This window comes from Microcaecilia unicolor, chromosome 3 (genome assembly GCF_901765095.1).
Source record: "Microcaecilia unicolor chromosome 3, aMicUni1.1, whole genome shotgun sequence".
NCBI lineage: Eukaryota > Metazoa > Chordata > Amphibia > Gymnophiona > Siphonopidae > Microcaecilia > Microcaecilia unicolor.
In genome coordinates, this window is record NC_044033.1 from 381,612,974 (window position 1) to 381,638,258 (window position 25,285).

General features: G+C 43.0%; 1 protein-coding gene across 4 annotated transcripts in view; it reads left to right on the forward strand.

Moving 5' to 3' along the window:
* The window catches only part of HADHB (hydroxyacyl-CoA dehydrogenase trifunctional multienzyme complex subunit beta), a 148,556-nt gene that overhangs the window by 89,606 nt on the left and 33,665 nt on the right, over window positions 1-25,285 (forward strand). For all 4 annotated transcript variants that reach the window (XM_030198642.1, XM_030198640.1, XM_030198641.1 and 1 more), the window contains 5 exons: window positions 1,914-2,094; window positions 16,077-16,198; window positions 22,996-23,075; window positions 23,165-23,212; window positions 23,704-23,791. In XM_030198642.1, coding sequence (XP_030054502.1) covers window positions 1,914-2,094; window positions 16,077-16,198; window positions 22,996-23,075; window positions 23,165-23,212; window positions 23,704-23,791 — 519 coding nt within the window. The remainder of the gene's footprint in view (window positions 1-1,913; window positions 2,095-16,076; window positions 16,199-22,995; window positions 23,076-23,164; window positions 23,213-23,703; window positions 23,792-25,285) is intronic.

Genomic DNA, 25,285 nt, shown 5'->3' on the forward strand with positions numbered 1-25,285 from the left:
GTAGTTAAAAAAAAAAAAATCCAACCAGAATATGTTGCAAATCTTTAATCTCAGTGGGAATGTGGAGGGTAAACATCTCTGAACTGAGACCCTGTTCAAAACCTGTGAGCAGTTAATTTTCCTGAACTCCCAGGTGCTGCTCAGTAACAAAGTGTTTAGTTTAGTGTTGATCCTTGTTCAGTTACCTGTTATTATTTGCTGATTTCACCTTTTTGTTCCATCGTTCACTGTTTCATTTTTCTGATAAGAAACCTATTAGTTTATTAGCTCTGTTGTCCTGGACTGACTAAGAATCCTGGTGGTTTGTGTTTTGGATCTGTGGGTGTTTTCTAAGAGCTGTGAGACCTCTTAAGATTGTGGCCCCAGTGTCCTTAGAAATCACCAGGGAAATAGCTTGTGAGTGGGAGACTCGCCCAGAGGCAAGCGGGATCCCAGTCAGTGGGAATAGGGTGCCAGTGTAGAGCACAGGTGCAGGCGGGCCTGAGAAGTGCTGGGGACAGACCCTCCAGGTGTTCACAGGGTTAACCCCAGGTAGGTGCTAGGTGTTTTGTGACAAACATTTTATGGACTTTTTCTCTAAGAACTAGTCAAAACTCTTTTCTTTTTTTTTTTACCCAACTATGCTTTTACCACGTCATCTAGCAACAAATTCCAGAGCTTAATTATGTATTAGATGAAAAATGTATTTTCTCCAATTTGTTTTAAATGTGCTGCTAGTGTTTACACTTGTTGTTGGAAGAGTAAACACCTGATTTGTGTTCACCTGCTGCATTCCAGTTATGGTTGTATAGACTTCTATTATATCTCCCCTTAGCCCCCTGGCTCATTCAGGTGAGCATGAAAGACCTGATACGCCATTAGAAACTGAAGGTGCTTTAAAAGAGGCTTAAGGTCAATTTTAAATGCACCTAATTTCACCAAGTGGTGCATAGTATCCAACTTAACTTTTTGTGGTGGTTTCTCCAGCCCCCTGTTTAGTCTTTTGTTCTTTTCACAGCCTGAGAATCCTACATATGTCTCAGTTTGAAACACTTTGAGCCTTGGAGAAAACATATCCGATACATCATAGTATAAGAAAATAATATTCATAGTATTTATGAAAAATTTGTAGTTTAACAACATTTTTTGTCTCTTCAAAGTGCACAATATCACCACTTCTTCTGTAAGATAAATGTGAGTGATATTTCTGAAATTTGGATGAAATTTTGTCTTCACACCCAGAATAAGATGACATTTTTGACACACTATTTGGAAGGCCCATTAAATTTGAAAGCAACTTGGAAGCTCACATTTTGTTATTGTTGAACAAAGCTTATGCTAACAGACTGCTACCGTTGAAGTTGACACACAAACAAGTGAGGATTTCATTAGTTAAACAGATGCTTTATGCATAGAATTAGCTAGTCAGACATTTACTTCATAAAGGTGCAGTTGTCATGGAGAATCTAATGGTATTATAAAACATCTAGCCACATGAGTAGTTTAAGATGTCATGGAAATCCAAGATAATATTGGTAGAGGAAACTAACATGCATGCTGTTGTACACTCAGTGGGAGCATCTCTATTTGTTTATACTTGACAGCAGAGATTTGAGGTCTATTATGCTGGCTGTTCTACAGCACTACATGTTAAATTTCTGTGTGGATCACTCCATTATACTATGGTCTTCAAAATCCTCTCCTCTGTACATCTTTGTGTAGAAGCAGAGCCAGTGCTGTAGGATCCTTACAGATGAAAATGCATTTTTCTTTAAATTTCCCCAAAAAAGGCTGACCTCATCTACACTTTTTTTTTTTCCAAGTGTAAAAGAGGACCATGTGTACAGGAGAGAGAGAGAGACTTCATCATGCTTTAAAATTTTGTTTTATCATTTACCTGCTGGAAACAAAATTGAGAAATTCTACCTGTTTAGCTTCCAGCTGTGGCTGAGTTCTCCACAAGTGAAACTATGGGGCATTCTGCAGACAGACTCTGTGCCGCATTTGGTATTTCACGCGTGGAACAGGATGAATATGCCCTGCGTTCCCATACTCTGGCTAAGAAGGCTCAGGATGAGGGATTCCTTTCTGATGTGATACCCTACAAAGTTCCAGGTATGTGTGTCTTACGTACTACAGTATTCACAGACATTATGAAGCTTAACCTTCAGAAGGAAGATCAGCTTGTAGATTTTGTTCCTATACACACCGAGAGCAAACATCCACTTCCATTACGTAGCTTCCCACTGTTCCAGAACAAGTGGGATAGTTGTGTCCATCAACCAGCAGATGGAAATAGAGAACTGAAAACTGAACTAAGACATATCTCTCTTGGCATCCAGTCCAGCTCCTTAGTATTTTCTATTTCCAGCAGGTGGATGGACACATTTTTCAGCCTCTGGTTCTGAGTGATTTTCTCCTGGTCCAGTTGGTCAGCTGGTTCCCAGTTGAGCTTTGTAGGTGGAATGAATCTGCAGAGTCATATCTGGAGGTCTTCAGATCCCCGTTTGTGGTGCCCCACAAGTTTACTTCTTCGCTTCCTTCACCTCTCCCCTGTTTCCTGTAGAGCTCCCCTTTCCAGTACAACAACCTTAAAAAAAAAAAAAAGGAGAAGGAAAGAGGTTGACCGGAGAGCATGAGACAAAGTATCAGTCCTAATTCTGTCTCATCTGGGGCAAGACGTGGGGACTGTGGGCTTGGGGGGAAGCAGCTGGCAGTGCTGACTCGGAACCTCTTGGAGAGCAACAAGTTCTGCTTGGTGTAGGGGAGTGATCCTGACACTGCTTGGGATGTGTGGTGTGGCGCTTATAAAAGTCAGGATCAATGGTGACTCCCACAGAGGCAGTTAAGCAGTATTCCTGCTGTGGGACCCGCCATCCTGCGTCAGGGTGTTACAGTGTGTGCAAGCTAAGTATCCCATGGGACACAGAGGAAACGGTCGACAGCAGCACATCTTCAGATTTGGCGCAGCGTCCAAATATGCCAGGGACTACTCTCCAGCAGGACCAGTGTGCAATTTTATGCAGAAGAGCGTGGGAACAGGCGCCATTTTGTTGGGGCTGACTGGCAGTGAGGAACAGTCTCTGATCACGCAGGCAGCACAGTCGCCAATTTACAACCTCAGGGCCCAACAGAGCATTCAGCTGCATCGAGATCTTTGTTTCCTCCGGAGTTTATATTACTCTTAGACCAGTCCTATTGACTGAAGCAGGGACAGTTGGAGTTGCTGCAAGGTGCTTCAGTTTCTTGCTTCACTGCCCCTTCGCCTCCTAAGAGATCTTGTGGAGACCTCCAGGAGTGGGCACATGAGGCGCTCTGCTTCTCCCTCCTTATCTAATGTGGCCTCGGTCTATTCAGAGGAGCCATCATTGAAGGAGACTTTAGAGGAGGTTGAGCTCCATCCTGAAGGGGGGGGGGGGTGGCCCAAAAGGACTGCACCCTTCTCCTCCACCGCTAACTCCAGACTCCGTTCCTTTTATCTTGCTGCACCATATGCCTGGAATAGACTTCCTGAGCCGGTACGTCAAGCTCCATCTCTGGCCGTCTTCAAATCTAAGCTAAAAGCCCACCTTTTTGATGCTGATTTTAACTCCTAACACTTATTCACTTGTTCAGAACCCTTATTTTATCATCCTCACTTTAATATTCCCTTATCTCTTATTTGTCCTGTTTGTCTGTCCTAATTAGGTTGTAAGCTCTGTCGAGCAGGGACTGTCTCTTCATGTTCAAGTGTACAGTTCTGCGTAAGTCTAGTAGCGCTATAGAAATGATTAGTAGTAGTAGTATTTCATAAAAAGGAACTCAGTACTCTTATTTGTAAGATACTGACGGTGCTTTCCATTGAGGAGCCTTCTACATCGGCATCAGGAGTTCGGATTTAGAGGTCCTTCTAAGACCTTCCCAATGTATTCTGACATGCAGGACCTGATTACAGGAGAAAGGGGTCTCACTGGTCGTGGGGCTGAGAGTGGGAAGAGCCAGGCTCATCTCTACCCGTTGGTTCTGGAAGAGAAAGAGATACTGCAGCTTCCCAGTGTCCCACATTCAAATGGAAATGCTAAGAGCAGTCATAGCCATTGTTCAAGCAGGAGGATTTCTCACTGCCCTTGATCTCAAGGAGGTGTACTTTCATATACCCATATGGCCGCTGCATCAGAGGTTTCTGCATTTTGAAGTGTTTGGCTGTTGCATCCAGTTTAGTGCTTTGCCCTTCAGTCTCACAACGGCATCAGGAACATTTACCAAGACTATGGTGGTGGTGGTGGTGGTGGCCTTCCTTCGGCACTCTGAAACAATTTTATTCTGCCTTCAATACATACCATCCTACAATCAGATTCAAAATTGACTACTCCCCAGAAAAAGTCAATTTTTTGGACACCACGGTCTCAATCAGTGATGGCTGTATACAAACATCTATATACAAGAAACCCACAGACAGATGCAGCTACCTCCTCAACTCTAGCTTCCATCCTTCACATACAAAAAGATCCATCATTTACAGCTAAGCCACAAGATACCACCGTATCTGTTCTGACCCAGGGGACAGAGACAGACACCTTAAAAGCCTGAGTGCATCCTTCAAACAGAAAGGCTACAACCCCAAAATAATCTCCAAGAATATTGCCTCCTCCCTCAAAACACCGAGGGAGAATCTGCTACAGTACAAGGAGAAAAAATCTACAGACAGAATTCCCCTTGTAGTGACATACAATCCAGAGCTGGAAAAACTGAGAAAAATCATAAGAGATCTACAACCTATACTCCAGGAGGATGAATTACTGAAAGAGATATTCTCATCCCCACCAATACTTGCCTTCCGACAACCACCCAACTTAAAACACAAGCTAATCAGAAGTAAACTTCCATCACAGACTGAAAAGGAACAGAAGGGCACAAGTCCCTGTAATTTATCCAGTTGCAAACTATGCCAAAATATTTCACAGGACCCCACAGTTACCCACAAAGGAAAGATATTCAACATAAAGGGATCTTTCACTTGCTCATCTTCCAATGTGGTATATATCATTCAGTGTAAAAAATGTAGCGAAGGATGCTATATTGGAGAAACAGGCCAGATGCTTAAGACAAGATTCAATTTACATAGACATCATATGAACAATACAGCCAGTAGGGCCCCCACCCCGGTGGGACAGCACTTCACAGAACCAGGACACTGTACCAGTGATTTCACAGTGAGAATACTGAAAGGTAACTTTAAAACCATACAAGAACGTAAGACCTTTGAAGTCAGAATGATTGAATATTTTAACACCCAACAGAAAGGACTTAAGGACCTGGGGTTCCTAGCCCATTATAAACCATAAAGCTGTATGTCTCTGTTGACCACCCCACCCCTCACCTATCCACACCCATCCTGTTAGAATATCAATGATATGCTTTGATGTCCCCATGCATACCTCCGACCCACCCCCATCCTCCCACCCTGTCAGACTGTCATAGTAATGCTTGAAGGTTTTCACTTATATACACTGTCAGCTAGCACATTTGCTTATTTCCGATCTGACGAAGAAGGGCAACCTTCGAAAGCTAATCAAGAAATGTATTAAGTTATGTCCAATAAAAAAGGTATCATCTTAGTTTCTTTTCCATGTTTTATTTGTTTGATTTCTATTGATAACCTTAAGAGTGGACTAACACGGCTACCACACTCCTCTACTTCGGCACGAGGGAATCAGAGTTTACCCATATCTGGACAACTGGTTCATTCATGTGTCATCCTATTTAAGCAGCATGTCGATGACAAAAAATTGTTCGTCTTCTGCAGTGTTGGGTTGGGTGATCAATTTTTTGAAGCACAGACTAACTCCAGCATAGATGCTGGAGTATTTGATACAGCAAGGGAGAGGATCTTTCTTACAAAACTCAATAGGTTGAAGTTGGTTCAACAGGTTTGTCATCATCTTGATTAAGGCAGACCCAAAGCCTGAGACTACATCCAGGTTCTGGAGTCATATGCGACCTTTGCAGGAGTCTTTTCACAGCCACTGGTCTCCAGTGTCGCAGATGTATAGCCTTTGTCTTCTTTGGATGCTGGTTGCCAGCAGTGGTGGTTGTCACCCAGGAATTTGACCATCGGAGCTCCCTTTCTGATAACACAATGGGAGATGGTGACAGCAGACACCAGCAGGTCGAGTTGGGGAGCTCATTACTAGTTCATCTGGCACAGTGCACATGGGCATTGCAGTAGTCTCAGTGATCAATAAATCTGTCACAAAATGCCTAGCCAACTGCCTGGGGTTACCCCGCGGCCACTAGAGGGTCTATCCCCAGCACAGCCCAGGTCCGCCTGCACCTGCCGCTTGTGCTCTACACTAGCACCCTCCTCCCACCAACTGGGTCACAACTGCCTCTGGATGAGTCTCCCATTCTCAAATTATTCCCAGTGATTTCTAGGTTACTGGGGCCACACTCCCAGTGGTCCCACAGTTCCCAGAAAGCACTCACAGACCCAAAACACAAACCACAAGGATTCTTTATCAGTCCACAGACAGAGGCAATAAACTGAAAGTTGTTTTTTTGTCTTAAAAATATTGAACAATGAACAGAAAAAGTGCAATCAACAGAACAATAGCAGGTAACTGAAATATGGATCAATTATAACACTAAATATTTGTATACCAACTAATTAGTACCTGGGAAGGTCAGGAGATATAACCGTTCACCGAGCCTCAGCAAAGAGATCCTACTCTCTTTTCTTCCTGGCTAAGACTGGAGCAAAAGCCAGTAGCTCCTGGGTAACTTCAAACTCCATTCCAATCAGAGCTCAGAACATCAACATTTGAAAATAGCTGGCTACATCACTGCAGGCACTTCCCCTTTCTCTGTGTTAACTAAAGTTGGAAAGGTCAGTTCTCTGTAACAGCTGTAAGTATAAACATGCACCACCTTTGTCCAAACTAGAGAAATACATTGCAGGAAAATATCAAAATAATTATCACAGACTTGAAACATACTGTTCTGTCACAAAATCACTTGGAGCTCAGGGCAGCACGGAATGCCTTGCACAACTTTGCTTCTTTTCTGGCAGGGGCCCTAGTCCGAGTTTTCTCCAATAACGTGATGAAAGTAGCTTATATCAGCAAGCAAGGTGGAACCCACAGCTATCTGATGGCATTGGAAGTGGCTTCCCTCATGAGTTGGGAGGAGAAAAATCTCCTTTGCTTGTCAGAATCTCACATAGCTGGGTCCTTGAATGTGTCGGCGGACTTTCTCAGCAAGCACTCCTTGGACCCAGTAGAATGGGAACTATCCAGTCAGGGTTTTCAGCTGATAGAGGACTAGTGGAGTTCTCTGCTTCTTGACTTGATGGTGAAGAAACAATGCCAAAGTCCCCAAGTTCTTCAGCTGTTGGAAAGAACTGTGTTCAATAGAGATCAATACTTTACTGCAGACCTGACCAGAGACACATATACTATGCGTCTTCCCTCCTTAGCCCATGGTGCGCCATGTGTTGAAAAGGATTGTATTGCACTAAGATCAAATAATTCTCATAGGCCCAGATTGGCTGCAGAGGCCTTGCTATGCGAACCTGGACGAGGATCCTCTCCATCTTCTGTAGGTACACGGCATACTGAAGCAAGGTCCCATGCTCATGGAGGATCTGTGCCCCTTTGGTCTTGCAGTGTAGCCATTTAAAGAGCTTGGTTGAGACGAAAAGGTTATTCTGATTCAGTCATTGCTACCTTGCTTCAGGCTCGAAAATGCTGTACATCCATGGTGAATGTGAGGGTGCGGAGGACATTTGAGGGCTGGTATTCTGAGATCAGACCCTTCTCCACTTAGATTGCACACACCAAGAAGCGTTTCTCCAGGCAGTACTTCAGAAAGGATTGGCTTTGGTTTCTCTAAAAATTCAGGATGCGGCTTTGGCCTGTTTCAGGGGCTGACTACAAAAGATGTCTCTTGTGGTTCACCCCAGATATTGTTCGATTATCGCAGGGAGCAGGCCACTTGCAGCATCCCTTTCGTACACTGTACCCAGGGAGGAATCTTAATTTAGTCCTTCAGGCTCTTCTGAAGCTTCCTTTTGAGCCACTTTGGAAGGCCTCCTTGAAAGATCTTGTGCTAAAGTCAACATTCTTGCTGGCTGTTGTGTCATCACGTAGGGTTTCGGATCTTCAGGCTCTACTCGGGAATCCCTTTCTCCGTTTTTCGGAAACAGGGCTCTCCCTGCACATGGTTACTTCCTTTCTTCCAAAAATGGTATCGGCATTTCATCTCAACCAATCTGTGGAGCTTTCGCTGTTTCACAGAGAGGATGAAGAATTTCGGTATTCTTTCTTGAAGCTTCTTGACGTGCATAGAGTCCTCATTAGATATCTGGAAATCAATAATGAGTTTCGCAAATCGAACCAACTGTATTTTTTTGGTAAACAGAGGCTTGGCCTCATGGCTTCCAATTCCACAATTGCTAGATGGCTGAAGGAGACTATCGCGTCAACTTATTTGCTTGTGGGGAAGCAGGCTCCTCAGGCCTTGTGGACTCATTCTTGCATACCTTTGTCAAAGGTGGATGTTGTGACACATTCAGAAGCCAGTTTGGGGGTTTGTCTCTATTAGATTGTAAGCTCTTTGAGCAGGGACTGTCTTTCTTCTATGTTTGTGCAGCGCTGCGTACGCCTTGTAGCGCTATAGAAATGCTAAATAGTAGTAGTAGTAGTAGTTGTCTTCAGGGAGGCAGTGCCAGGATCCCACCCACTCCAGGGATTGCTTTTATGCATCCCACAAGTTCTGGAATGGTGGGAAGCTATGTAATGGAAGGAGGAATTAGGTCTTACCTAATAATTTTTTTCCATTAGTCCTTCTTACTACAGAGTCCCGTTCGAGGTTTCTGAGATGCTTAGTCAGTCTGAAGAAATGGGCCAAATAACAACTGTCACCTTTCATGGTGCTTCCTGCATGTCTCTTGGTCTCTGCAAGTTGTCCAGAGATGAGAGGTCCACACATTTGCTCATCTGGTTAGGGTTAAGTTAGCGAGTTGTTTAAGTTGTGTTTATTTTGAGTATTATCCTTACTACTTGGCTACATAAATATTGAGGAGCTATACTAGATGCCAAGAGAGAGATATCTCAGCTCAGTTTTCAGTTCTCTATCTCCACTTGCTGGTTGAGAACACAACTTTCCCTCAGGTTCTGTAATAGTGGGAAGGACTAGTGGAAAGAAAATTATCAGATAAGACCTAATGTCTGCCTAGTTTGTAAGAACTGAAATTTATGAACAGGTAGTACCTAGGAGTGGACTAGCAGGAGTTACAGCAAGTTCATATAGAAATGTATGGTCAGGACTATAAGGAAGGCATTTTATAAATCAAAGTGAAGCTGCTTTGACAGAGCTCTAGGGTACAAGACTGGAGTAGGATTGTGTCTGGGTCAGTGGGCACCCTGCACGTGATAGCAACAAGAATACAGTCTGTACTATGAGCACCTAGTAAATAATGTTATAGACTAGTTTTAAAACCATTGTCATGCACTTTGAGACCCTTAGTAGATCCAGCACCTAGGTAAAAGGATCTGCTGCTAGAGAAGTATTTTGTGACTTTTTCTCCTGTAGTGTTCTCATCCCCCTAAATATGTCAAGTATTGGATATGTAGATTAACACTGGTCTTAACAAAATATGTTTGGATCTAGGAGTCAACAGCTGAGAGATCTCTCAGCCTCCCAATTGACCCCACCAAAATAAAGGCAGGAAAAGTGAGGTCTATCATGTCACTAGTTTGGGTATTATTGAGCTCAAACTCTCAGAATATGGTGTAGACAGGCAGGAAATAGCTTTATCTGCTGTGGCAACGACAGTAGCTACAACAAGCTATAAAAACAAATCATTAGCACCATAGCAAAATTTCTGGTTTTCATGGCAACTTGGTGCCCAGAATTTGTCTTTCTTTGGGTTGACCATCATGAGCTGCAGTATAAAGAATAAAATCTGTTTTCACTTCCTTCCAACCTTCCAGCAATATCTCTCACAAATATATTAAACAGAATAGGCCCCAGCACCGACCCCTGAGGAACTCCACTGCTCACCTTCCTTTCCTCCGAGCAGATTACATTTACCACCACCCTCTGCTACCTGTCAGTCAACCAGTTTCCTATCCAGTTCACCACTTTCGATCCTAAGGTCAGCCCTTTCAGCTTATTCACGAGTCTTCTGTGGGGGACCGTATCAATGTCTTTGCTGAAATTCAAGTAGATTACATCTATCGCACGCCCTTCATCCAGTTCTTTGGTCACCCAGTCAAAGAAGTCAGTGAGATTCGTTTGGCAGGATTTTCCTTTGGTAAAGCCATATTGCCTCGGGTCCTGTAACCCGTCTGCTTCCAGAAAGTTAACTATCCTTTCAGCAGCAACTCCATTATTTTTCGTACCACCGACGTGAGACTTACCTGTCTGTAGTTTCCCACTTCTTCCCTGTCTCCACTTTTGTGAAGAGGGACCACATCCGTTCGTCTCCAGTCTCGCAGAACCTCTCCCGTCTCTAAAGATCTATTAAATAAATCTTTAAGAGGTTTCGCCAGTACCTCCCTGAGCTTCCTCAGTGGCCTGGGATGTATCCCATCCGGCCCCATAGCTCTGTCTACCTTCAGATTCTCCAGCTGTTTATAAACTCTTTCTTCCCTAAACTGTGCAGTATCCACTCCATTCCCAGATATTCTCTCGGCAGCCAACTGCAGTCCTTCTCCAGGATTTTCTTCCATGAATACTGAAGAGAAGTAATTGTTTAGCACGTTTGCTTTATCCTCCTCACTCTCCACATAACCATTCTCGTTATCTTTCAGTCTCGCAATTCCATTCCTATCTTTTCTCCTTTCTCCAATATATCTGAAAAAGGTCTTGTCACCTCTCTTTACATCTTTAGACACTTTCTTTTCCGCTCGCGCTTTCGCAAGCCATATTTCCTTCTTCACTTCTTTGAGTTTAATCCGATAATCTTTTCCGTGATCCTCTCATTGCGTTCTTTTGTATTTTTTGAACAAAGCCTCTCTTGCTTTTATTTTTTCAGCTAATTGTTTTTGAGAACCATATAGGCTTCCTTTTTCTCATGGTTTTGTTTACTTTCCTCGCATAAAGATCAGTCCCCCCTCTCACCAACCTTATTCAACCTAATGATACCTTTAGCCAAACTTCTAGCCAATCAAAACCTCAACCCTTACATATATGCAGACGATGTCACAATTTACATCCCGTTCAAACATGATCTAAATGAAATCACCAACGAGATCAACCAAAGCTTCCACATCATGCACACCTGGGCGGATGCATTCCAACTAAAACTCAACACAGAAAAAACACGTCTTGTACTAACCTCACAACATAACACAGAAAACTTCTCCATCATAAACACACCATATTGTTCTCTTCCTGTTTCACAAAACTTGAAAATTCTTGGAGTTACCATTGATCGAAACCTCACTCTCGACACCCACGTGAAGAACACAACGAAAAAGATGTTCCACTCCATGTGGAAACTCAAAAGAGTAAAACCTTTCTTCCCGAGACACGTCTTCCGAACCCTGGTACAGTCAATGGTAATAAGCCACCTGGACTACTGCAATGCACTGTATGCTGGCTGCAAAGAACAGACTATCAAAAAACTCCAAACAGCCCAGAATACTGCCGCCAGACTCATATTTGGAAAAACTAAATATGAAAGTGCAAAACCCCTAAGAGAGAAACTTCACTGGCTCCCACTTAAGGAACGCATTGCGTTCAAGATCTGCACGATTGTACACAAAATCATTCACACAGACGCCCCAATCTACATGCTAAACCTTGTGGACCTACCTCCCAGAAACACCACAAAATCGTCCCGCAAATTTCTCAATCTGCACTTCTCCAGCTGTAAAGGTCTAAAATACAAGCTGATGTATGCCACTACCCTCTCCTACATGAGCACGCAGCTATGGAATGCATTACCCACAGACCTAAAAACAATAGAGGAAATAACTAACTTTCGCAAATCTCTGAAAACATATCTCTTCAACAAGGCCTACAAAGAGAACCCATAGCCACAACAATCCACCTCACCAATCCATCCAGTTATGAAAGTCCACCTTCTAAACTTACCCGCCCAATCACTTCCTTCTTCTTCCCCTTACTTACTCTCTACATGTTACAAATTGTATCTGATATCCTGGAATGATAATATCATAACTAAACTATGTAAGCCAAATTGAGCCTGCAAATAGGTGGGAAAATGTGGGATACAAATGCAATAAATAAATAAGTGGAGGAGTGGCCTAGTGGTTAGGGTGGTGGACTTTGGTCCTGGGGAACTGAGGAACTGAGTTCGATTCCCACTTCAGGCACGGGCAGCTCCTTGTGATTCTGGGCAAGTCACTTAACCCTCCATTGCCCCCATATAAGCCGCATTGAGCCTGCCATGAGTGGGAAAGCGCGGGGTACAAATGTAACAACAACAAAAAATATATATATAGTAGCCTTTAGCTTTGACCACTGATTTTTCACATCTCCTTCGCCTTCCCACTCCAACAACTCCTTCAGGTATTCCCCCATTTTATCAAAATCAGTGCATCTGAAATACAGTACTATGAGTTTTGTGTGTCCACACTCCACCTTTGCCCTTATATCTAACCATATGGTGTGATGATCACTATTAGTGGGTACCCACCCAGATTTTGGAAACACTTTCTCCATTCATGAGCACTAGATCCAGCATCAGCCCTTCTCTCGTGGGTTCCGTCACCATTTGTCTGAGCAAGGCACTTTGATAGGCATCCACAGTCTCCCTACTTATTTCCGATTCCGCAAACGGGATGTTCCAATCCACATCAGACAAGTTGAAATCTCCCAACAGTAGCACTTTCCTTTTCATACCAATCTTTTGAATATCTTCTATCAGATCCTTGTCTAGCTTCTCCTTTTGTGCCGGAGGTCTGTAGATAACCCCCTTGTGGATACAGATTCCATCTTCACTTTCTAGGTCGATCCATAAAGCTTCTTCCTCTCCCCAGGTCCCCTGCATTTCAACCGCTCTGATATTGTCTCTCACATACAGCGCCACTCATAGTAACATAGTAGATGACGGCAGAAAAAGACCTGCATGGTCCATCCAGTCTGCCCAAGACAAACTCATATGTGTATACCTTACCTTGAATTTGTACCTGTCCTTTTCAGGGCACAGACCATATAAGTCTGCCCAGCAGTATTTCCCGCCTCCCATCACCGGCTCTGGTACAGACCGTATAAGTCTGCCCTCCCCTATCCTCGCCTCCCAACCACCACCTCCTCTTCCCCCCAACTGCTCCGCCACCCAATTTCAGCTAAGCTTCTGAGGATCCATTCCTTCTGCACAGGATTCCTCTATGCATATCCCACGCATGTTTGAACTCCGTTACCGTTTTCATCTCCACCACCTCCCGCGGGAGGGCATTCCAAGCATCCACCACCCTCTCCGTGAAAAAATACTTCCTGATATCTTTCCTGAGTCTGCCCCCCTTCAATCTCATTTCATGTCCTCTCGTTCTACCGCCTTCCCATCTCCGGAAAAGATTTGTTTGCGGCCCTCTCTATCTTTCCTAAAAAGATTATAGTCCAGTATAGTCACACCCCATTCATGGGAATCATTGAACCATGTCTCTGTAATAGCAACAATATCCAAGTTTTCTTCAAACATCAGAGCTTGCAAGTTTTTGAACCTTTTTACCTAGACTACGAGCATTTGTGCTCAGTGCTTTCCATTTGCATAGTGAGTTTAGGTGGTTTTCTACATTTAGATGACCTTTCCCTCTGCCGTCATGTTTATTCTGGGAGTGACTTTCCGAATTCCCTTGTTTCCTTTTGTCACCCCCGCCTTTTAGTTTAAATGTCTAGAAACCTACTGTCTGAATTTCTCCCCAAGGATCCTTTTTCCAGTCACAGAAAGATGTAGCCCATCATTACAGTAGAGCCTGTTATTTCTCCACGTATTACCCCATGCTCCTCTGTATCTAAAACCTTCTTCTTTACACCAAGACTCAAGCCACTTATTGAAATCCACTGTTTTGTGTAGTCTTTCCTCTCCCTTCCCCCATGCGGGAATTATTTCAGAAAAAGCCACAGTCCGAACCAAAGATTTCAGTGCCTCCCCAAGCTTTGGAACGCTCTCTGTGCTGTAAATGTACTATTGTTGGCCAGGTCATTTGTCCCCAGGTGAATTTACAACATCAGTATTTGAAGCCTTGCTCTCTTCTCAGATCACTTTCAGTATTCGATCAGTACATCTGGTAGGTGAATATCCTGGAAGGCATTTCACTAGGTTGGAACTCTTGAACTGTGTTCCTAAGTTAATGCCTCTGATAATGGAGTCTCCGAGCAGTAAGAGTTTTCTGCTTTTTACCAATCTGTCATTGTTTGGGGGATGTTTCTTGGGTTGTGCTACTTTCATTGCCTCTGGTTCCACCACAGTACTTCTTTTCTCAGCATCAAAATGATGCAGTGCAGCAAAAGAATTTGAAAGGGGCAAAGATTGAGAAGGAGAGTGCTTCTTTGTCACAGATCTTAGTCTACCAGAGCCTACTGTGACCCATTTATTCCTCTGTAGTTTCATTCTCTGTGGCAGTGGTGGTGGTGGTGGTAAATTGGCTGGGAATTCAGTAATCCTGGATGCTTGTTGTTGTTGTTATTTATAAATTTAAATCATATCAAGGATTTACACTTGTACAGAAAAGTGTTATAACAATTAAAATATTTTTAAAAATATTAAATATTATATAGAACTTAACACTCAAGTCCACATCATTGGATTCCAAGATTAATACAAAAAGAGGAATATAAAGCAAACAATCCTTTAAGGCAAATATTGCACCTAAGACAGGACTTGTAAATATTAAATGGTTCTGATTAATCTCCTCAAGATCTTTTTGACGCAACAAAAGATAACTGGATTCTTTTTTAGTTGTAGCTAATTCTTTCTTAAGTTTGTTGATCTCATCTTTCAAAGCTGATATTTGGAGACAGACAGAACAAGCTCTAAGGCTCCAGATAGTTTCCTGTGGAAGAATTGTTGACTAAAGGTTGTGGGAAATGTATCTGAATGTTTCTGCTGTGATAAGGCTCCTGTGAAAAAAAAAAAAAGGACCAGGGTTGGTTTGGATAATTATCAGGACCAGGAGTATGAAGCAGACAGAGGAGGGCTGATTCCGGCCAGTTTTAAGAAGCAGATTAAACAGGAACTGGGTCGGAGGAAAGGTGCAGCAGCAGCTAAGGCAGCTGTGAGTGCAGTGTCCATTGTATGGAAATGGCAATTGCTCCTTAAGATGGGGAGAGGATTGAAGGACATTCATATCATTACTCCCTTAGACCATACCAATCCACAGGATGTTCACTCTCTTAATGACAAACTTTCAAAGGTCACTTCTTGGCTAACTGATCACAAGTTAAAGTTAAACCCAGAGAAATCCAAGGCTCTTCTATTCACAGACCCACCCAGCATGACGTACCACTCCACAATGTAAAAGTTCCACTGGTCCTTTCCTTGAAACTCCTCAGCATTTTACTTGACAATGCTCTTAGCTTCAAACCACAAATCTGCAGGAGAGCTTTAGCTTTCTATCTAGTGTGAACTAAAGCCCGTAGAAGGTCCACCCAGCTTTTTGTTTTGACCCTAACAGGATGAGGACTGCCATCATTGAGCATTCTTGCCAATTGGCTAGCAGAATGCATTTCCTTCACTTAAGCTCAGGCAAGCCTAACCTTAGAGGATCATGTCATGCCTTATAATGTCAGAGCTGCGGTGGTTTTGGTAGCCTACTTGAAGTTGGCCTCCATAGAAGAGATTTTCATGATTGAAACATGTTGTTCTGTCCATACATTCACTTCACACTATTGCGTAGAGCAGGAATACCATGTGGGATTCTGTTGATTGACATCACCCATTTTTGAGGATGTATATCCTGCTGTCCTTGGAGAACACCTGCTACAGCTAAGTACTGTATTTTCTAAGATCTGATTTACCAACTTTTTCTTTTAGCAATCCTGTGACTATGAAAAGCATTTAGCTAAATCAAATGTTAAACTCTGAAAAGCTAATTTTCTTTTTATAAATAAGAGCATTTACATTTACAAATGTTAATCTCTCTCAGGAAAAGAAACTGTAACTAAAGATAATGGGATTCGTCCTTCTTCTATGGAACAGATGGCAAAGCTGAGGCCTGCATTTATTAAGCCCCATGGGACCGTCACTGCAGCAAACTCCTCTTTCCTGGTAATATACATACAGATAAAGATAATGTAGAATAGTATACCAAAAGTTGGAATTATCATAGGTAGCTCCAGCCTTTCATTTGTTGTGGATAGACATGGAATTGAAGTGTCGTCTTGTCTTAGGGGAGAAATTTATTCTGTTCTATTCATCTAGTGCTTATATCTCACTTATATCTAATCAGGAATCAAAGCGGATAACATAAAATAAATACCAAGGCAACTGATTTGCCGTAAGAACATAGATCTAAATTAAAATTCAATAATTAAGATCATAGAATTTAATAAAAAAGGAAGATATTTAAATCTTTATGAAGTTGAAAATAATTAGGCAAAGATCTAATTTGCAAAGGTACCATATTCCAAATCTTACTGGACAGATAACAAAAAGAGCTTACGAGAAATCCTTTCAGTTTAATATTCTTAACCGATTGAAATCCCAATTTAAGTATAGAACTAAAATGAGAACCTAGTCTCATAGAGGGCAAAGTTAATAATTCGGTAAGATATAATGGATTTCCAGAAATAATTTTATATACCCAGCATGTTAACTTGATCTCCACCCTAGCTTCAACAGGCAACCAATATAGTCTACACAAAGGAGATGCCCAATCAAACTTTTTACACCTATAAATTAGTTTTGCTGCTGTAGTCTTAACAAGTTGTATAAAAGATGATGATGTAACCCAGCGTCAAGAACATTACAGTAATCAAGTTTGGTCAAAATCAATTCCTGTGCTAAGACCTAAAAATCCTCCTGAAGAAATAGACCTCACTGTTCTTAATTGACATAATTTTTTTTTTTTTAACCTTCCAACTTTGTGATCATATATGAAATAAATACTTATTCCTGGATTCTATATATGGCGCCCAAAGTTGTGTGCTCAACTTTGGGCACATTTCCAAGATGTGTGTGTAAATAAATTGGATAATGAGCTCTGAACCTTCAATAATTGGGTGCTTATAAGCAGTTATTGATGTTAGCACTCGTTAAAATTTGAACGCATATCTGGATGCATGCTGTTCTATAAGGCACAGTGCCCAACTCCCTTGGCACATATCTTAAGGGAACATAGCCATGGGTGTGTTAGGATATTCCAAAAAGTTGCACACATAATTACAGAATACTGCCTTACCATGCCTAACTTGTGTGCTGGCATTGACACAAGGTTTCAGCAGGTGTAAGTCCAGTGCCCAAAAGTTAGGCACAGGATCTGCACTAAACTCTGTATGAGGCTTGTGCTCTTTATAGAATGGCGCCATGTTTGAAGTCTGGTGTTAAGTGAATTAAAATATTGTGAGCACTTAGTCCCCTGAAGAAGCATAATTAAAAGTGAAACAGAGAGCCCTGTTGGGCACAAGAATCAAGCTAAGTGCTTTAGATGCTTTAAATTGCAAGATTTTATGGAAAACTGAATTATAATGTTTGAAGAGATTTGAAGAAGTCAGAGTGCACAATTTATAGATACAAAATAAAAAAATATCATTTGGAGGTTTTTTAGACCAATGAGAAGACTGGAGTCCAATAAATGGCACTAAGATATTGAACTTGCTGCCAAGTTGGGACATTTGAGGTCTTTTTCCTTTATTATAGATTTTCATTTTTGGTGCTCCCTTTCATCTGTGGTTTTGACAGGGAAAAGTACAGCCACAAGTAGCCACATCAAACCTCTCCAATCTTTGAGAGGGAACTGAACAAAAAATTCTCTTAGCATATTCCATACTGAGTTTGCAGTTCCAAATATATAAATTAAATGAATGATTGGCAGGCATGGCAGTCCTATTACTTCATTTTGTCTTCATCTTTATTGCTTTAACATAGAAAATCTTTAATTTTCAGATTGCTGTGTTTAAAACCATGAGTCTGTCCTTTTAATTATATATTAATGCTCCTGGTTTTCTATGTAATCAGAAAGAAATGCATGAGTATTCACATAATGATGAAATGTTAACTTGTTTTGGCTTTTAAAATAGAAAAAAATATATAGATTAGATGGATATATAAATATACAATTACAATTTTTAATTGCACAATTAATCACATGATCCAAATGGGCACCATCTCCTCCCATATCACTCCCATCCCCTCTATGGGCACCATCTTCATTCCCTTCCCCTCCATGGTCACCATCATTTCCCCTCCATGGGCACCATCTCATCCCCTCCCCTCACCTCCATGGGCACCATCTTCTCCCTTCCCTCCATCCATGATCACCAATGTTTCCCTTCTCTTTCCTACCCTCTCATATCCCTTCTTTGATCCTTCCATCCCCTATTTCCAACATCTGTCCCTCTAACACCCCCTTTTCGCATCTGTCTGTTCCTCTTCTCCCCCCCCCCCCCCCCCACCCCCGGTCCACATCTTTCTCTGTCTTCTTTTTTCTGCTTCCTCTTTCTCTTGTGGCCCCCACCATAGTCCGCATCTTTCTCCCTCTATCTTCCGTTTTTTTCTGCAAGCACCTTCCAGCCGGCACCTCTTCTTACCTCTCCTGGCACGGCACTTCAGCGGCTCCCTGCTCCTCATTGCTGCAGTGAAAACAGTGCTGCTTCTCACCCAGCCCGAAGTATCTACAGGAAGTCCTGAGGCAGAACTTCCTGTTAGAGACGCTTGGGGCTGGGTGAGAAGCAGCATTGTTTCTCTGACAAGCAGGCTTCTATCTTCTCACAAGTGAGTGATGCCAATCCGCTTCGCCCGGTCCGGCATTTGCCATAGTAAAAGAGAGCATTGTGGAGAGCAAGCTGCAAGTGCCTTCCCACCCGTTTCACGAACATGGTCTCTCAGGTCTTTTTTTTTTTCTGCGTGAGGACCAGGGGCTGTTCTTTTGTCCTCTCCTCACTCTCCCGTTTTTTTAAAGAGCTATTTTGTGCCTTCCGGTTATTTTTTTACGTCTTTTCTTTGACTCCTTTTATTGGAACCTTTTTACCCTTCCTTTAATTTCCTTAAAATAGTTTTGCCTGGTTTTAAGTTTTATTATTTTTGTCCGTCGTCATCGGGCCGCTTTTAGGCCCGGTCGGGTCTCTCCCTTTATATTTCTCTGTGCCTTGCCCCTTTTTCAGGCACCATCGAGTCATTTAATTTAGCCGACAAAGATTTTCCGTCCATGTCCACAAATATTCCCAGTGGCTTCAAGCGCTGACTAGACCCGGTACAATCGGACTGAGGTGGGGGGTGGGGAAGGAACACCCATTCTTGGGCTTGATCATAGTCCTGCTAACTGTTCTCTGTCTTTACATGAAGAAGAGAACCCAGGTTTCCTGAGAGGCTCAACAAGAGAAGACTTTTGGAGCCAAGTCCAGTTCCTCGACATCTAACATCACGCTGGTATCGGGATTGTCTGTAAGCATGGCTGCTTCTAGACCCTTAGACATTGGGAGCAGTGAAGCATCAAGTGGGTCTCCACCTGTCTCGAGGCCTCCTGCTCGTCGGATTCAACGTTGTCCTCTTCAGCACTGAGGAGCCTTTGTGACCCGCTTTGGGCGAAGGCCAAGAAGCATCTTCATTGGTCACCCTCGACACATGGTGTTTGGATCTCCGGGGCATCGAAGGATTCAGCACCCAAGAAACGTTGGCGCCGGGAGGATCGCTCCCCTTCTATACAAGAAGTGCCAATGTGCCAGTCTCCAAGCAGCCGAGATCCCGCTCCCACGTTGACCCCAGTGGTTCTGCAACCTGCGCCTTAGCCGGCACCCCAGCTTTTCCCAGTATTGGCCCTTGATGAGCACATCCCAGGCTTTGCTCCCTGAGCTGTTGGATGGCCTTATGCAGTGGTGTGCATCAGTATCAGGGGTGCTTGCGCCTACCTTACCTCCCATTGTGGCTCCACCTGGCCCTCAGCCTGCGGTGCAGCCTCCAACACTGGTTCCGCATGTGGCCCCGGTGTTGACTGCCACCTAAGCCGGCATCCCGTCGACATCGGTGGAGGAAGCTTCACCGGAGTCGAAGTGGGAATCAGCTGTGCTCTCGAGAACATGGTTCCTCAGCACCGAGGCAGGTTTGGTCTCGGCAGTCCCATAGTGAGATACTGTCCGACACTGAGGAGGATACCCTGACCATCAGGTTGAGCAGGATAATGCAACCGTAGAAGTGGCCTCTCAACATGAGCATAGCCTACAAGATCTTCCGAGCATGAAGCACCCCCTCGGTGGATCTTTTTGCCACTCGGATCAACCACAAGGTCCCTCAGTTCTGTTCCAGGCTTCAGGTCCACTACCAGCTAGCATCAGATGCCTTCCTCCTCAGTTGGGGGTCAGGTCTTCTGTATGCGTATCCTCCAATACCTCTGCTGGGATAGACTTTGTTGAAATTCAAGCAAGACCATGGAACCACAATTCTGATCGCACCATACTGGTTATGGCAGATATGGTTCCCTCTTCTTCTGGAATTATCCTTCGAAGAACCGTGGAGATTGGAGTATTTTCCGACCCTCATCACTCAGAATAAGGGATTGTGTCTACATCCCAACCTCCAGTCTCTGGCTCTTACAGCCTGGAAGTTGAGAGCCTAGAATTTGTTTCTTTGGGTCTTTTGGACGGTGTCTCCTGAGTCTTGCTGGCTTCCAGGAAAGATTCCACTAAGAGGTGTTAGTTTTAAATGGTGTGAGAGCAAGGCCCTAGATCCCCTTTCTTGCCATACAGAGACCCTGCTTGAATATCTTCTACACTTGTCAGAGTCTGGTCTGAAGACCAACTCCATAAGGGTTCACCTTAATGCAATTAGTGCTTATCAACATGTAGAAGGAAACTCCATCTCTGGACAGCCTCTAGTTGTTCGATTCATGAGAGGTTTATTTCTGTCAAAGCTCCCTGTGAAGCCTCCACCAGTGTCATGGGATCGGAATCTCAATGTCGCTCTCACCCAGCTGATAAAAGCTCCTTTTGAGTCACTGAGTTCCTGCCATCTGAAGTACTTGACCTGGAAGGTCATTTTCTTGGTGGCTATTACTTCATCTTGTAGGGTCAGTAAGCTTCAGGCCTTAGTGGTGGATTCAGCTTATACTAATTTTCATCACAACAGGGTAGTCCTCTGTACGCACCCTACGTTCCTGCCAAAGGTGGTGTCTGAGTTCCATCTGAACCAGTCAATTATCTAGCCAACATTTTTCCCCCACCTCATGCCTATCCTGTCAAAAGCAGCTTGCACACCTTGGATTGCAAGAGAGTATTAGCCTGTTACATGGAGCAGACAAGGCCCCACAGACAGTCTGCCCAGCTTTTTGTTTCTTTTGATCCCAACAGGATGGGGGTTGCCTTCGGGAAACGCACCATTTCTAATTAGCTGGCAGATTGCATTTCCTTCACTTATGCCCAAGTTGGGCTGGCTTTGGAGGGTCATGTCACGGCTCACAATGTCAAGTGCCATGGCCGCATCGGTAGCCCACTTGAAGTCGGCCTCCATTGAAGAAATTTGCAAGGCTGCGACGTGGTCTTCAGTCTACACATTCATGTCACAGTACTGCCTTGAGCAGGATACCTGACGCAACAGTCGGTTTGGGCAGTCAGTTTTGCAGAATCTGTTCGGGGTCTGGAATCCAACTCTACCCTCCTAGGCCCATTTTATTCTGTTCCAGGCTGCACTGTCATTCAGATTGTATATAGGGTCAGGTTAATCTGTGTTATGTCCTCTCCGTTGCGAGGCCCAATTGACCAGTGTTTGTTGTTTTCGGTGTCCTAGATGCTAGGGACTCCCCACTTGTGAGAAGATAGAAGCCTGCTTATTCTCATAGAAAGTGAAGGTACTTACATGTAGCAGGTATTCTCCAAGGACAACAGGCTTCATATTCTCACAATCCCTCCCACCTCCTCTTGAAGTTGCCTCCTTGGTTATTTTTACTTAATTTTTTATTTTAGTATTAAACTGAGAAGACTGTGTTCACATGATGGGTGAGAAGGCACTTGCGCATGCACGGTGGAGCACGGCTTGCGCTTCACAAAGCTCTCTCTTTTTTACTATGGCAAATGCCAGACCGGGCAAAGCGAATCAGCGTCGCCCACTTGTGAGAATGTGAAGCCTGCTGTCCTCGGAGAATACCTGTTGCAGTTAAGTATCTTCACTTTTCACTGCAGCAGTGAGGAGCAGGGAGAAGGATCTGCAAAGGAGAGGGGGGGGGCCATTGGAGTGTTGTGTTGGGAAAGGTAAGAAGAGGTTCTAGCTTGTGGGGGAGAGACGATGATGGCATTAACGTGTTAAAAAATGTTAATCCAAGTTGAACATTTAACGCATTAATTGCGTTATTGTGTTAAATGTACAGCCCTAATAAATATATATTTTGAAAAACGTGGATTGTAATTATTTTTGTTTTTTTTAATATCGTAATACTCTCTAAACAATCTTTTGGTCAAAAACATGGGCTATAAAGGCTTGTATTAAATTTAAAATATAGGGTTTACAAGCTGACAGATCTTTAATAACCTACCATAGTATTTGACATGAACAGCTTTTGCATCTGTTGCTGTCAGAATTTCCTCTGAGATGAGCTCTTTCATCTGTGTGCAGGTCTTGCCATCTTCACTGGGGCCATTGTATACTTTTGCCTAATATTGTAGTCTGGTATTCCATTATGTTAACTGTACAAGTTGCTGGATTCATGACCAGTGCAATAGCATAACGGTAGAATTCTCAGCTGCTGACTTGAAAATCTGAACTGTGTGTGTAACTTTGAGGAAGTTGCTCACTTTACCTTTCTTTACATCATAATTTGTGAATTAGCAGTGAAGTCTTTTGATTAGTGTGTCAGAACTTAACCTGATTTGCATCACTGAGTGTTTTCTTACTTGTCTGGATTTTTCTGCTTACTATTTCAGACTGATGGTGCATCTGCAGTTTTGCTGATGTCTGAAGAAAAGGCTTTGGCTATGGGATACAAACCAAAAGCCTATCTAAGGTAAAGGACAAGAAAAGGGCATTTTTGAAGATTTACATAAAGGTGAAGTTTATCTTTATTGCATTAACAAAAATGTTTCTCTTATCCAGGGATTTCGTATATGTGTCTCAGGATCCAAAGGATCAGCTGTTGCTTGGGTAGGTGGAATACAGAAACTATCGTCTTTTCAAAGTTAGATTGTTAGTATCACTTTATAAGGTGCATTGTCAGTAAAATAAAGTTTTTGATATTGCTGTTTTTATTATAAAATACTTGACACTGATTTTTGTCACATGGTGCAGTTTACGTTATAGGTAAAATAGTTCCCTTTAGAGCATCATTTGTGAGTGGCATTTTTTTTGCTGCCTGACTTATTCCTGCTTCCATAGGTGAGCATTCTCTGCTGTGCCATATGCTTTGGCTCACTAAGGAAAACAACATTTTTCAGCTTGACTTTTTAAAGCTCTATGACCTTATTTTCCGTTGAAAATGTTTGGTGTAATCTGCTGACTAGCATTTCTTATTCTGTAATTTATATCTTTTAGAACCATGTATCAGACCTCTGAAATAGAACTAAAGACTTTTTTTTCCTTTATCCTTTTATATGTTATTGATAAAACAGTATTTTCATGCATCTTATCTTCTTCAGCCCAACATATGCTACCCCTAAAGTGCTGGAAAAGGCTGGCTTGACCTTGGCAGATATTGATGTATTTGAATTCCATGAAGCTTTTGCAGTAAGTGTTTTCTCTTTCTTTCGTTGTATTAGTAATAAAATAGTATGCATTGCTATGCAGGTTTGTCATGCTGAGATTTTCATATAGAGCATTCTTTATAGTAAATATCGAGGCCTGAGCCAGTGTTTCCCAAACCTGGTCCTGGAGGCACCCCAGCCAGTCAAGTTTTCAGGATATCCACAATGACTATTCATGAGAGAAATTGGCATGCAGCTGCCTTGCAGTGAGCAGGAGTATTAGTGCATCTGTATTTGGACAATTGGCTGATTAGAATTAAGTTGTACAAGGAGAATAAGGAGGCAATTACTCATGTAGTACATTTTCTGGAGTAGTTGGGCTGAGTGATCAACTCAGCCAAGAACAAGTTGGTTCTGTAACAGACAATAGAGTATTTAGGAGCCCTTTTCAATATCTGTCAAGGCAATGTGTTTTTGACCAAGGGTAGGAGAATCAGATTGCATGGACAAGTCAGGAGCTTACTTGGGATGGTCAGGCCAAGGTCCTTGGGACTACCTGGAAGTCTTGGGTTCAGTTATGTGCCTTTTGCAGAAGGCATCTGTTTCCCAGTGGTCTCCTCAGAGCCAGGATTGGGTTGTGGTTCTGTCCCTACAAGGGGAGGCATGGAGCAGTCTGTCATGGTTGCTTTGGGCATTGAATTTGCATCAAGGAACAAGTCTGGAGGCTCTGAACTGTGTTTTGGTTTCAATGGACGCTAGCCTCTGCAACTGGGATAGCCATTGTCAGGGCGAGGTGTCCTAAGGACAGTTGTCAGTGATGGAGTTCTGGCTCATCAGTCGCTTGGAGGCGAGGGCCAGGTGACTCATGCTGCAGGCCTTCTGTCCATTGGTGAGGTACAGAGCAGTTTGACAGTGCCACAGCAATAGCTTATGTCAGTTGGCAAGTACATAAGTGTTGCCATTCTTGGACAGACTGAAGGTCCTTCAAGCCCAGTATCCTGTTTCCAACAGTGGCCAGTCCAGGTCATAAGTACCTTGCAAGATCCCAAAAAAGTACAGTACATTGTATGCTATTTCTCCCAGAAACTTTTTAAACTCCGCTAAGCTAACTGCTTTTACCACATTCTATGGCAGTGAATTCCAGAGTTTAATTACACGTTAGGTGAAGAAATATTTTCTCTGATTCGTTTTAAATTTACTACTTTGTAGCTTCATTGCGTGCCCCCTATTCCTAGTATTTTGGAAAGTGTAACAAGCGATTCACATCTATCCATTCCACTGCACTCATTATTTTATATACCTCTATCATATCTCCCCTCAGCCATCTTTTCTCCAAGCTGAAGACCCCAAGCTGTTTTCATCCTTTTTTCATAGGGAAGTCATCCCATTCCCTTTATCATTTTTGTCTCTCTTCTCTGTACCTTTTCTAATTCCACTATATCTTTTTTGAGATGCGATGACCAGAATTGCACACAATATTCAAGGTACGGTCGTACCATGGAGCGATACAAAGGCATTATAACATCCTCATTTTTAT